This window comes from Amphiura filiformis, chromosome 6 (assembly GCF_039555335.1).
Source record: "Amphiura filiformis chromosome 6, Afil_fr2py, whole genome shotgun sequence".
Taxonomy (NCBI): domain Eukaryota; kingdom Metazoa; phylum Echinodermata; class Ophiuroidea; order Amphilepidida; family Amphiuridae; genus Amphiura; species Amphiura filiformis.
The window spans coordinates 1,026,458-1,040,694 of NC_092633.1; the positions used below are offsets into that span (position 1 = coordinate 1,026,458).

Consider the following 14,237-nt stretch of genomic DNA (forward strand, 5'->3'; position numbering starts at 1 on the left):
TATCCGTGATCATGGTGCATAATTTAAGCAAAAACTACCCGTGTCTCCCATTTCTGGAGCTATTTCGCTAAAACATGTTTGCCGGTCAAATTTTCAACATTTAGTTACGTAACCCGTGTTCACCAACCCGTAAAAAATTTCTATCGAACAAAAGAGGTCACGAAGTTGCCGTCGTACTGGTTAGAGGTGAATTTCTAATTTCTTGATAAAAAGCTTTGTCACTTTTTCCAGGGTGAGTAAGCAGGAGTGCTTGACAAGTGTGCGAAACCATGTGAAACCATTTGCCTTTAGGGGGCTGGCATTTTCTTCGAAAGGGGGTGGTTCCCCAATATACTGGAGGGGGTCATAAATTTTTGGAAAGAAAAATCGGAAGGGTCATAAAATTTTATTTGATGACCAAAATGTAGGGAGTATAAACAAGATGACCACAGATAGTGTGTTTATTTTATTCAAAAAAATGGGGGTTTAGAGGGCAAGGTGTATCAGTGGTGGGTGTCATAAAATGTTTGTTGCTGAAATGGGGGGGGGGGGTCGTCGCAATTTTATTGACGCCGACTTTTTGCAAATTTGGGACCCCCCCCTCGGAAGAAAATGCCGAGGTGTAAGCGAGGTAACGATCCACTCCCTGAAAAACATGCGAGCCAAATTTCCGGAAGTGCACGGGCTAGTCCCGGGGAATAGGCTGCAAGGGCATCACCCCCCTCAAAAAAAATTTTTTTTGCTCTTTTTATGACAAATTATCATCATCCATCCATATTTTGGCCACATTTCCGGAATTCCGGGAATTTCCGGAAGACTTACACCTCTGAAAATGCCAGCCCCCTTGCATATAAAATGCAGTTAAATATAATTAAATAATGCAGAGAAGACATCTTCTCTGATTAATGCAACACAAAATTACAAGTTTTCCCATACATTATTACATGTATGGCACTGGAATTTCTAAAGAAATGTCCCTCGATCTTCACCTGGTCTGATACAGAGGATTTTGCGGAGAGCAAACATTGATAAAGAAGATGGACTCAGAATATGCTTCTAGACCTGCTACTACTTCTATTACTTGGCCACGTTGCACCATAGCCCTTATATATGTGTAACTCCATGTTTACTTTTTGCCTTTATCTCAATTTCAAATTTGCCGCCTTTGGCCTCCATGGACCAGATCGTGCTACATATTTAGTTGCATCAAGATATTTTGAGCATCTGCATCCTATCATCCTCAATCCCAAACAGCAATAATAAGACCTATGCAGCAATGCTAGCAAACTGCAAAAAGCGTTCAATCCCCCCTCCCACTTACATTTCATCTCGCTAACTGCACTCTGCACAAAGCGTTCAATCCCCCCCTCCTACTTACACTTCCTCTCGCTAACTGCACTGAGACTGCACAAAGCGTTCAATCCCCCGCCCACTTACACTTCCGTCTCACTAACTGCACTCTGCACAAAGCGTTCAATCCTCCCTCCCACTTCCGTCTCACTAACTGCACTCATCACAAAGCGCTCAATCCCCCTCCCACTTCCGTCTTACAAACTGCACTCTGCACAAAGCGCTCAATCCCCCCTCCCACTTCCGTCTCACTAACTGCACTCTGCACAAAGCGCTCAATCCCACTTACACTTCCGTCTCACTAACTGCACTCTGCACAAAGCGCTCAATCCCCCTCCCACTTCCGTCTCACTAACTGCACTGAGACTGCACAAAGCGCTCAATCCCCCCTCATACTTCCGTCTCGCTAACTGCACTCTGCACAAAGCGCTCAATCCCCCTCCCACTTACACTTCCGTCTCACTAACTGCACTCTGCACAAAGCGTTCAATCCCCCCTCCCACTTACATTTCATCTCGCTTCCCTTTCTTTGGAGCAGCCGATGCTTGTGCCACACTATCATTACTAGCTACATCAGGCATACTGTAGCAGCTTTTTGACTCACCACTCCATTGCCACACATATGTCACTATACACCAAATGCAATTTCCTTTGACTTTGGGTCACACTATTTATAGTAGAGCTATATCATGACCCAGTCGGATCTACTGGGGTCCTTCTGTTGATACCATATCACCCATGAGAGGAGGTATACACTCAATCTAATTGCAACTGCAGAACATCTTGTAAATACACAGGCATGTACCAATCCAAAGTTCAAAAACACACACAAAAAATGTTCAGCTCAATCAAAGTTTACACATTTCAAAACCAGGATGATGCCAGGATGTGATGACGGTATTGGTTGTATTATCAGTTCACTTGCAAAACTACTTGTGACCATTCAAAAGTTACACCACTATTACTACCAGGAGATACCAGGTAAGGATGTTACTAAGGAAACTGTTATTTTGCATACATGTTATTCCTTCCTGGACATGTTGCCTCTATGTTGTACCCGGGTGTTGTACATACATGTACACGATTTTGGAACCTTTTCTATAAATTAACATTGACCAGATTGCACGATATAAACGAAGGGCACGCATATTCCCATTGTCAGCGATTGTTACTTGTTCTTATGCCAAAAAGATAAGACCTTGAGACTACAGGACAGACAGAAATGGTTCAATGAACAACCATTGTCCTGGATCACTAACTATTGTTGCAGGGTGACCAAGTTCAATACTCTAATATAAGTTTGTGTTATGTAAATTTCAAAGGTGATATGATTTCATTTTTCCAGCATGCCTGGAAAAAAAGTGGCACCAAGGAATTTCAAGGAAATTTTAGCTCTTAATAATCAGAGCTCTCATGATATGACAAGTTTCTGATACAATTTGTCAGTCATTATAACCCTATGCAAATTTCATATGATTGGACGCGTAATGCAAATTATTGCACATACTTTGCCTTATAATAACAAAGCAGTTCGCAAACCACTAGATCCCCCCACCCGTCATGGTAGTTAAAGAGAAGATCAAGAAATATCGCATTGACAAGGTTGATAGCAATTTAACCCTTTTTATGACCCCATTTGAACTCTGACCCACAACCCACCTCTAAACACAACCACCGCCTACATCTATGCTGCGAAGATGTACATCCATACTCGCTCAGATCAAAAGATATTGCTTTAGCAATTTCAACCTATCTGACCTTCAAAATTTGACCTTTGACCAATGACCCACCGTCAAATTCAAACAGTGCCTACTTGAGATACACTTATGCTGCGAAGATGGACACCCATTCTAGGCTAGATCAAGAATTATCGCATACATGAATGGCTGGACACAGGCCCTTACCCTTTCTACAGCCTGCTTTGCCAATTCTTGGCAGAGGACTAATTACTGTACCGGCAGGGGCGGCGCCACAGGGGGGCAAGGGGGCAATTGCCCCCCTATGATTTTCAAAAAAAGGTAAAAGGAAGGAAAAAGAGAAAGAGAAGAAGGAGAGAGAAAAGGAAGGGGAGAAAAAGAGAGGAGGGAGAAGAAGAAAAGGAGCCATTCCCCTCCCTGACCATGGTTAGAAGGAGGAAACTCCTCCTTCAGACATCTTGCCCCTTGTGGAACTGACCTACGCGGTTTGAAAGTTGTTGGTTTTTATATTTTGGGCCCATTTTCGGCAAATTTTCCCCCATAAAAGTCACATGGCCTCTCTTGCCTTCTCACAACTACTTTTGCTCGCTACACTTGCGAATTGGCCAAATTTTGTCCTTTTCTGACAAAGCATAAAAACTGTTTTTTTCTCTTTTTACTCTCGCAAAGTGGACCTTTTCTGTTTTTAGTTATCTTAGGGGGCGACTACCTTCCGCCTATGCTCTTGATTGCGGCTTTCAATTTGAAATATTTCCAACCTCAAGACACCCCCCCCCCCCATTCATATCATTTTATCGTGCCAATTTATATTAAAAAAAACCCCACCGGCATATCATATCATAATGTACCTGACTTAACATAAACTGCGTTGTAATTCAGAGGCGTAGATCCGACCGGGGTGTGGGGTATAAATCCCCAATATTTTGATAGGGTAGATGGTCCATACAATCATTCCCCAATGTTGACGCCTGTATGTGGGTTTCTGACCAAAGTACCTCATATTTGGTCATTTTAGCCTAAAAAGTGCCAAATTGTTTCGCGCTTCGCGCGATTTTATTTAACGTTTCCACCTTATTTCACTTCGGGCACATTTGTACCATGAACTTATTTTGTAGAGTTTACTAATTGAGTAGGTCCATGCCTAAAACCAGTGGGATGAAAGTCGGTACGGGCCCGGCCCGTGAATGAAATCCATAAAAATATGCAGTTGCAAAATAAATAAATAACCCTAAAAAGGGTCAAAATGGTGCATCAAATGGCATCATTTGTGCTTTCATTTTGAAAATTTTCTAAATTCTGAGGGGGGCACATCCCCCCTCAGACACCCCCCTGCCTCGCGCAAGCGCGACGGGCAGCGCTTTCGCAATGCACTAACATTTTACACAATTGTTTTGCCCCCCTATCAAAATACCCTGGCGCCGCCCCTGTGTACCGGTACTAATAAATGGTTATATGAAGTGTCAATTTTACACCAAAATATTTTGTTCATAATATTCTGAAACAAAGTAAGAAATTTAAAAGAAATTCTGTCCACTTTAAAATGACAAAACATCGATGACGATGAATTTTAATAATTAGAATGACCAGTGAACATAAACAAGCCCTCGAGTAGCCGTTTAATTATCATGTATTTTTAGCGCAATAATTTGCTTTGGTATTTGTATAACCCGACATATGAAATTGTTGCCATGGTAACCATGGTAAACGACAAGTTGGAAAACAAATTATACTGTGTGGCGCTGGTCAATATTAACGGTATTGAAATTCAACTCTCATTAGTCTTATCAATCAAACAATTTACATTATGTTATGTACTGTCTATAACAGAGATGCCAACAGGTTATGAAAAAAAAATCTGAAATTTGCGAACGTAGGGAGCGAAGCGACCGAAGTATCGCCCCCACGGCCGGGGGTCCAGGGGCCCGCTTAAGGGCCCCTGGTGGGGTCCCGGGGCAAAGCCCCGATGGGGGTCGAGGGGGTGAAGCCCACCCAAAGCCAGAGGGTTTCTACACATTTTACACTGCAGGAGACACCATTTCTGAGGGTAAAATTACATTCAAATGGATTAAAAAATAAGGTTATTTAGCAGTATTGAAGACTATCTATTATACATGTAATATTCTTCAAGGCTTGTTTTCTCAAAATTATACCATAAAATATGCAAATTAGGTACCTAAGCCCAGGCAATTTTAGCAGAATTAGCACCCCAAAAGGCCATTTTTAACATACAAACCAGTTTTAGACTTTTGAAAAAAAATGCTTCCTTCATCCCAAAAAAGTGGTTTTAAATGTTCAGTTTCCTATACTTTTGTACATGAGAGACATTTTCCAAAGTATTTTTTTGGCCTAATAACATGGCCTACATGGCTAAAATGGATATATATAATGCGTAATATAAAAACGATGATTCATCAAATTTTTGACCCCCCCCCCTATTTTTTTGTTAAATTTTCAAAAAAATATTTTTGGTTAAAAAAAGCAAGTTATCGCCCTAAATTACTTGTTATTTAATGTTGAAACCATAGAAATACTGCTACTTCAAAAAAATTGCCAATTTTATTTTACAAAGTTGGATAAAGTTGTACATTTAATTACTTTTACTTCTACTGAACAGCTAGCAATGTATATTAATTCAATGTGTTCCTGACTGTTCAATAGAAGCAAAAGTAATCAAAATGTACAACTTTATCCAACTATGTAAAATAAAATTGGCAATTTTTTTTTTTTGAAATAGCAGTATTTCTATGGTTTCAACCTTGAATAACAAGTAATTTAGGGCCTATAACTTGCTTTTTTTTTTTTTTTTTTAGAAAATCTGATTTTTTTTGTTAAAATACAAAAAAATCGGAATTCCGATTTAAATCGGAAGATTGGCATCTCTGACTATAACGGTTTGCTTTCTTTCTTCTTTGCCGCTGATGAACTTACAAAGAGTCTAGATGCACTGACAAAAGAGTTCACTCTTTGTTCAGCTAATTACATGTATCTTTTTCAATTTTGTGCCACAAAACATTTCCAACATAACAATCAAAGATTTTTGCTTGGGCCTCTTCACCCGCATACAAACACAGAAAAAAATGGCATTTTTTTACGGTTGGGCGTGATATGTGGTATCTCGTTTAGGGCATCAAAAACGGCAAAAATAGGGGAAAGGCTACCTAATCGCACAGATGTAACTCAAAAAGGGTCAATAAACTCAGCACCCAAATGCAATTTTTTTTAAATCAGTTGAAATGAAGTTAAAATTTTGGATGAAATTCTACTCAAAAACTTTTTGAAACGTGTACTTTTTGGTTGTTTTTTCTTCAGGCCTCTTGATTGATCGCAACCAGCCTCCATTTGTTATGGATAGGCCTATCACTCTGGGCCTAACGGTTTAGGTGTGTTCATTGCAACTCATAACAGTAAAATACTTTACAACAATAAATCCAGCAAGTTTTCAAAGTATATGATTTGTAGAATGCACCTTTGCAAAACATCAAAGTGTTATTTTTCAATAATATATTGATTTAGATAATGAAAATCAATTTTTTTTTTGGTTGCTTCGACCAACAAAAGATTGTATCGCTTTAAGCTGATATTTTTCAAAACATGGACACACAAAGGATTTTTTGTTAGAAACATACCCCTCATTTTTGCCATTTTGCAAAGCCTGGACCAGACCCACATGAGCCACGTCTATGGATTCTCTATGTAAACATAGATGTCCCCCTCCCTCGGATCAAGTGTAGTCATCTTGCTTGCCCTTGAGAATAATTGAAAATGTATATTCCACATATATTACAATAATTAATCTAATAATTGTCTTATTGGAAAAGTACTAGACGTACCCTTCACATTTATTTCTTGCCTAAGGGTTTAGGTTTGTGTTTCTTTCTTTCTTTGCTTGCATGTTGCCTTGCTGGGCATGATAAACAACTTGAAGTTGAACTTGGGATATTGAAAATTGAAGACCACTTCATAGGACTCTGGCACAATATGATGTACCATACACTATATTTCCTATTTATAAAGTTAATGAATTTACCAAGATTTTAATCTGTGTATTAAACATGAAAAAGAAAAAATAATTGTGGTATTTAGATAAAGATCGGGTTCATGCCATATTTCATGTAATTGTAATGGATCGAGTTTCCTGTTTATTGTTGCTGTCTATTTTTAAGCACAGATCCTGGAAATGTGTTTTAAGTCACATACAGGGTGAGTCAAAAAAAGTGCAATAGTGCAAATAATCGATATTTATGTAAGAACCACGTTGAACTTTCCAATTATTGAAAGTTTCTATAAATGCCACACTCAATAGTCACCTGTTGCGAAAAAATGAAGTCAATCACATCCACCGTTTAATTTTTATGAGTCCTTTCGCTACGATACCCAATTTCCTTATTTGTCCACGAGGTACCATGTATTTTTAATGAGAGCACACAATGCACGATAAAATCACCAGCTCTGAAACTGACTTTAACTTAAATAAGGTTGATTTTTGCATTAATTTAATTTCTTTTTTCTGTTCAAACAAACTTTCTAACATTATTTTAAGTCCTTCATACCTCACTCTACTCCAATTCCAGTTTTTTTAATCCCAATATGTCCAACTTACTGGATATTTATAATTCACTCCACTTCAATTTATGCAAGCATTTCATCTCGACATTTGAAAAAATCCGCGTACAAATGTGTATGTTTTTGATAGAGAATAAACATCTGTAAAGTAAAGGTAAAATGAAAATAACAACAAATAATGTTTCTTTTCCTTAAACAAGACCAAGGACAATAACAATTTGGGTGCTCCATTTTATTTCAATGCCAATGAGGTTAAGAAAATATCAGTTGTTCCAAATCTACCATACACAGAAATTTTAGATGCTTCTTGGACAAACATTAAAATTGGGTATAGCTATAAAATGTGTCATAAAAACAAAACGGTAAATGCTAATTCCTTGTTTTTTTCACACAAGCTCACTAATGGATATATCATTTATAAAATGTTTTAAAACCTAAAAGGTTCAAATCGGTTCTTAAATAAAAATGGATTCTTTTCTCTATTGCACTTTTTTTGACTCACCCTGTATTTTTCAGTTTCCCTTCACCATGTTCACTTCATTAGGATCTCAAAACATGACAATATCCATCCTGGACACAATGACCTTTGGGTGTGCTGGGTACAAAATCTTATGTTCCATAACTTGAGGTCAAAATATCAGCTATGCATGTTTAATGGGAGTCTGTGAGCTTTGCCGTTGAGAATGAGACTCATGATGGCCCACATGCAAGTAGTTTGCTAATTGCACCCCCTGTTACAAACCCATTAGGGGCTGTGCAATAATCATGAGCCCGGGGGAAGGGTAAAAATTGGGGAAGCAAAGATTTTTACAAACCCATTAGGGGCAGTACAATAATTAAGATCCATGGGGGAGAATAAAATTGGGGGAGCAAAGATTTTTACAAACCCATTAGGGGCAGTACAATAATTAAAATCCATGGGGGGAGGATAAAATTGGGGAAGCAAAGATTTTTACAAACCCATTAGGGGCAGTACAATAATTAAGATCCATGGGGGAAGATAAAATTGGGGGAGCAAAGATTTTTTGGCTGGTAGAAAGGGAGGAGAAAACAATTTTTGGCCAGCCGAGGGAGGGGCAAGCAAATTTTGGCACACATTTTATTTTTCAGGGGCACCTTTTAAATAACATGCTCTAAAAAGGCTTAGGAAAAGAATACAGAAAGGTTCAAATATGCTCGCTTCATATATCTTTACCAATTTAGGTTTTGCAAATTGGGACCCCATAAATGTGGCATGTGCAAAGGAGGGGGAAAAGATTTTTTGGCAGGCTGAGTGGGGGAACAAGCAATTTTTGGCAGGTCATGGGTTGGAATTTTACCCCTGCAGCTTATTATTATTGCACAGCCCCTTAATATTAATAGTCAATGTGGTAAACTGCCTTTGTATACAAAAGGTACAATTTCACTGCTCCGATAGTTCGGGTCTTTTATTATTTTAACATTACAATGATTTCATCCATTGTCTTGAAAGTGCACAAGGCATGGCAACTGTATGTCAAATTGAGCAAAGGCATACATATATGCAAAATTTATGTACAATGTATACAGGAACTGCCCTGCATAAGTTAGCTCTAGATCTATGCAATATACTGCGTGTGTGTATATAGCACTGTGTAAATTTCCCGGGTAAATTTACCCAGAATTACCTGGTAATAACCCACAATCTCATCCAATAAAATGTGATGCGATCAAGCAAAATCAGTCGGAACTCGGCAATAAAAAATTTTCAATTTCTTATAGGATGGTAAAAAGCATTTTCAAAGCTGGATTTTGCAGAAAACTCCACTGATATTAAACAACCAGTTCCATAGATATTAGCAATTAAAGAGTTTCCAAAACAAGAGAAAACAAAAGGAAATATTTTCTTTGTGTGGCTATATCTCAAAATCAATATTTCCGAGTTCCGACTGATTTGCTTGATCGCATCACAAATTAGGGTTATTAAATGTGTGTACTGGCAGTACTGAAAATGTTTTCCCGCATGACCAACAATCTGCTTTTAAGGTCACGATGGAATACATAAAATGTGCATACATATGCCGGGTGTCCACACTACATCACATCAAACGCCAACCTTTCGCCAGTAGAAATACACTGATAGAGGTAAATTTGTATAGGCACATGATCACATCTGCATACATATGTATCTTTTCAGTGTAGTACTACATGTACTATCTTTACAAATATTTCAAACATAAGCTCTAAGCGTCTCAAAATAAATAATACATTATCCATGACTTCAAAATTCGGAACCATCTCTTCAACAGAGCCCTAAGTTAGGGTTCTAAGGTCTCTCCTCATTTGCGCGGCACGCGAAGAGACCTGAATGGTGTACATTTTTACCCAATATGAAAGGACATCATGTTTTTGGAGCGGCTATTTTGTGACTCTTTGCCAATTGTTGTCCTCCGAATCGATATAGGCAGTTTGTACAGAGTTCAGCGTTGTGTGCCTGACACAATTTCCATATTTTATGACATGGCCAGAAGGAGCTAGCTAACTTGATTACAGCAGACCCCATGACAGACAGATTTGTAATTACTACAATCCAATTCTAATATAAGACACTTTAGTCTTCATATAATACCGTACTTGTCAGATGATGACACTTAAATATGTCAAAATAGACAATGTCGAGCCACCGTTAATAAATGACGAATAAATTGCAAGACAACATCTTCATAAATAGTTTTGTGATAATCGTGTTAGTCATAGGTAGAACTAGCCCCGTTCACAAACTGTTACGCCTCCTGAATAGCGAGCGAAGTGAGCACAACGTCATTAGATTTGAGAGTACAGTATAAAATACAGTAAAATAACAATGATAACATGTCCTACACTTCTTGAGAAGTTGTTAAATTAACCAGAACTGAACCAGGCATTTTTGGGAGGTAAGCTGCAAGCCCTGCCTGCAGGGGTGTGTGGATTGGATGCATCCAGGCTTGTCACCAGCCCAAGTTCCAGCTAGAACTGGCTCAGTTCCTCTGATTGCGATACCCAATAGCGAGCGCGAATCGTGAGACTGAGCGCGCCAGCGCGGGTTTAGCAGTTGGATTGTCTTCTGCATGGTACAGTACTGAGCATGTAACTAGTGCTAGTGCCGGCTAATTTACTTACAAGAGAACACCTGTCTGAAACATGCGTTAGTGCGCCACCTATTGATGAAACTGCGACACATCAACAACAATGGCTGCCATGAAAGATCGAATAAATGTTGCGGCAGCAGTGTATGCATGTCGCTGCATATTGCAATTGTATATGCATGTGGACGTGAAAAATTGTAGATTTTAGCCTAGATTTTTGATATTTACTAAATTCTGTACATAATCATATATATTCCATTTAGTGCCACTCAGAAGAAAGCTTATGGAAGTTTATTTTGATTGAGTGTCGGTCGGCAACTGCTTGTGGCATTGTTACAGCGGGTAGCTGACCGGCATAGTGACAGTAAGCTACAACACTAGACTCATAGATCTACATTCAGCAAGTGCATTATTGTGTCTAATCTCTCAAACAACAAGGGAACTCCATTTCCTTTTCTATAGACAGCAATTTTTGCTACATATTTATAACGAACTACTAAAATATTGACAAATTTGACCAATATCAATGCAACCAACCTGAAGAAAAATGAATCAATCCCGAAAGATGTGAATGAACAGCGCGTAGTAATGTGTAAACTGCGCGAGAGAGTAATATTAAACCATATTTGTGCTTCCCCTTCAGGAGTTTCACACAATTCAATTGTACCACAGATCCTCTCCAGGATATGATTGCATGTATGCATGTCATGCAAGAACATCTAGCCAATTCAAAATAATAAAATCTCACTTACTTTGACATGTCAAATTAGAAATTTCTACTGCATCAAAAAATGTAATTCTCCGTATTTTGGGCTTGTGTGTTCATTCATGAATGTACACATACAGAAACTTTGTACAGAAAGTTTTATCGTACAATGCCATGCATGTACATTGTATTCTGGTACAGACATTAGTAGTTTCTTGTTCAACCCGGAAAAATCAGCACTGTTTACCAGTTTTCCAACCATGCATATCATTGATAGCAGGACAACGAGGAAGTTCACAGTTTCTATAAGATATTTTGAACTTTCACATTTGAATTATAGAAAAATTCCTAACAGTAAATTAAATAAATGAATAAATGATCTACTTAAATGAATATAAGATCTCAATATATTAAAAAAAATAATATAATAATAATAATAACAATAATAATAAATAATAATAATAATAATCAATTAAATAAAATAAATATATAAATAAAATAAATAAATAAATAAATAAATAAATAAATAAATAAATAAATAAATAAATAAATAAATAAATAAATAATAGTAAATAATAGTAAATAAAATAAAATAAAATAAAATAAAATAAAATAAAATAAAATAAAATAAAATAAAATAAAATAAAATAAAATAAAATAAAAAATAAAATAAAATATAATAAAAAACTAAACTAAACTGAAATAAACTAAACTAAACTACATGTAAACTAAATTAAACTAAACTAAACCAAACACCCCCCACTCATAATTATTGTGCAGCCCCTAAAGCTTGGACATCAATGATCTTAAGTTTCATATGTACATTGCTGTATTTGCCTCGATTTAAAGGTCAGGTCAATTTATCCACATTTACTTTGTGTTAAAATAGGCATTTTTTTCAAGAAATTGATTGATTTTTGACCTCCCAAGGCACTCAAGACATTTGAGTGGGCAAATAATGATAGCAAAGAAATTTTGTGATATAGAATAGGACGTTTATTGGCAAGGCGTATACATGTGAAGCCAGATACATATTATGCACCAAGTAATATATTCTTATCTACATGTACCTCCTGGGAAATTTCCAAATGCCTGCCAAAAATTATTTGCCTTTGGCCTACCAAAAATATCTACCCCCCCCCCCACATGCCAAATTTTTGGGATCACCTTTTGCAAGTCCTTAAATGGTCTAGATATATATTGTGACTTGTGAGCACAGCAAGCAGGAAAACTTGCATATTTAAGCATTTCCATACTCTATTGCTAAGCCTTTTTAGATTGTTCAAGTTGTTTTATTTAAAAGATGCCTAATGAAAGTGCGTCAAAAACTGTATGCCCCTCCTCTCAGCTTGCCAAATTTGCCCTCTCCCCTTTTCAGTTGGCCAATTAAAATTCTTACCCCCCCTCCAATTTTACCCTCCCAGTACTAGGGTTCATAATCATTGCACAATATGTTTCACTATAAAATGTTCACACACAGTTACTACATGTAGCACAACTTACGTCAGGTGAAATACAATTATATTCCCTACTCTGGAAATGTGTCCACACACACATTACTCTGACAACATACTTGTACGACGCTCATGTACATGTACACCCACCCAGTACTGCTGGTTATCAGAGTAAGCCGACACTTTTTGATCAATTTATTTAAATTTCAGATTGTTTTGATCAATTTATTTAAATTTCAGATTTTTCCCACTGTACTCAGTAACACAAGATTTCATTATAATACGCAATGAACAAAGATGTCATAAATTTATGATGATACCGTAAATATGCAACTTACGACAATATCGTAAATATACAATTTACAATGATATTGTACTAATTCATTCTTCTCAATTTGACAATATAGACCTATAGAAAATATTTATCCCAGCAAACACAATCTGAACGTTTTACAGAAAATGTTTAACCCCATAAGAACTACCTGCCGATTGGCCAAAATGAATATTGTTTCCAATTTTGAACCAATCAAGGAGGGTATTAATAAGATCATCTGCAAATGCAACTTTCACCATAAATAGTTTAAAGCCTAGTCTTAAGGGGGTACTACACCCCTGCCCAATTTTGTGCCTATTTTTGCATTTTTCTCAAAAATTATAAAGCATTGAGGACAAGTAAGATATGTATATTATAGGGGCAAGGACTACAACTACTGCACTGGAAATTTTATTTCAGCACAGACAACAGTTGTGGAGTTACAGTCAAAAATGAGGAAAACCAATATTTGATCAATAAATCAATAACTACTTGCTTTGAGTTGCTGAATTTTCAGTACAGTAGTTGTAGTCCTTGCCCCTATAATATGCATATCTTACCTGTCACTAATGTGTTATAATTTTGAGAAAAATGCAAAAATAGGCACAAAATTGGCCAGGGGTGTAGTACCCCCTTAATTGGCAATTGAAATGAGCATTTCAAGTTATCAACCAATCAGAAATGCTGTTAGATGACCAGCAGTGTATTGGTCAGTAAGGCCTCATTTAGGACAATCATCCTTGTTCATGAACAAACATCTTGCATAAATTCAACACTCACCTGTTTATTATCATGGACCATGATGTAGTATGTTGCAACCAAAGAATGCAGCACATGAAAGAAAAGAAAATGGGGAAAAACACAAAAATTAGGAATTTTGGCATAAATAAAATTAATACATTTCATACAAATTCTAGTGAACCAGTTATAGACTACATGTAATTCTTTATGACATATCAAAAAACAATACTTTGTCTGTACCATTCAAAAATATTGAAAAAACCCAAATAGCTCTAATCATATCTTATTTTGCTAATGGCAACTTATTGCATTTCTTTCATTTACAGGAACAAATATTCTACTTTCTAGATA

General features: G+C 37.0%; 1 protein-coding gene across 3 annotated transcripts in view; it reads right to left on the bottom strand.

The window, feature by feature from the left end:
• Positions 1 to 14,237, bottom strand: part of LOC140154794 (beta-arrestin-1-like) — a 150,723-nt gene that overhangs the window by 100,233 nt on the left and 36,253 nt on the right. The window contains exon 1 of one of the 3 annotated variants that reach the window (XM_072177374.1): positions 11,425 to 11,492. The exons of 1 other annotated variant lie outside the window; for it this stretch is intronic. In XM_072177374.1, coding sequence (XP_072033475.1) covers positions 11,425 to 11,432 — 8 coding nt within the window. In that variant the 5' untranslated portion in view covers positions 11,433 to 11,492. Of the gene's footprint in view, positions 1 to 1,836; positions 2,119 to 11,424; positions 11,493 to 14,237 lie in introns of those variants that run through there. One more of the 3 variants, XM_072177373.1, reaches the window with a different exon arrangement.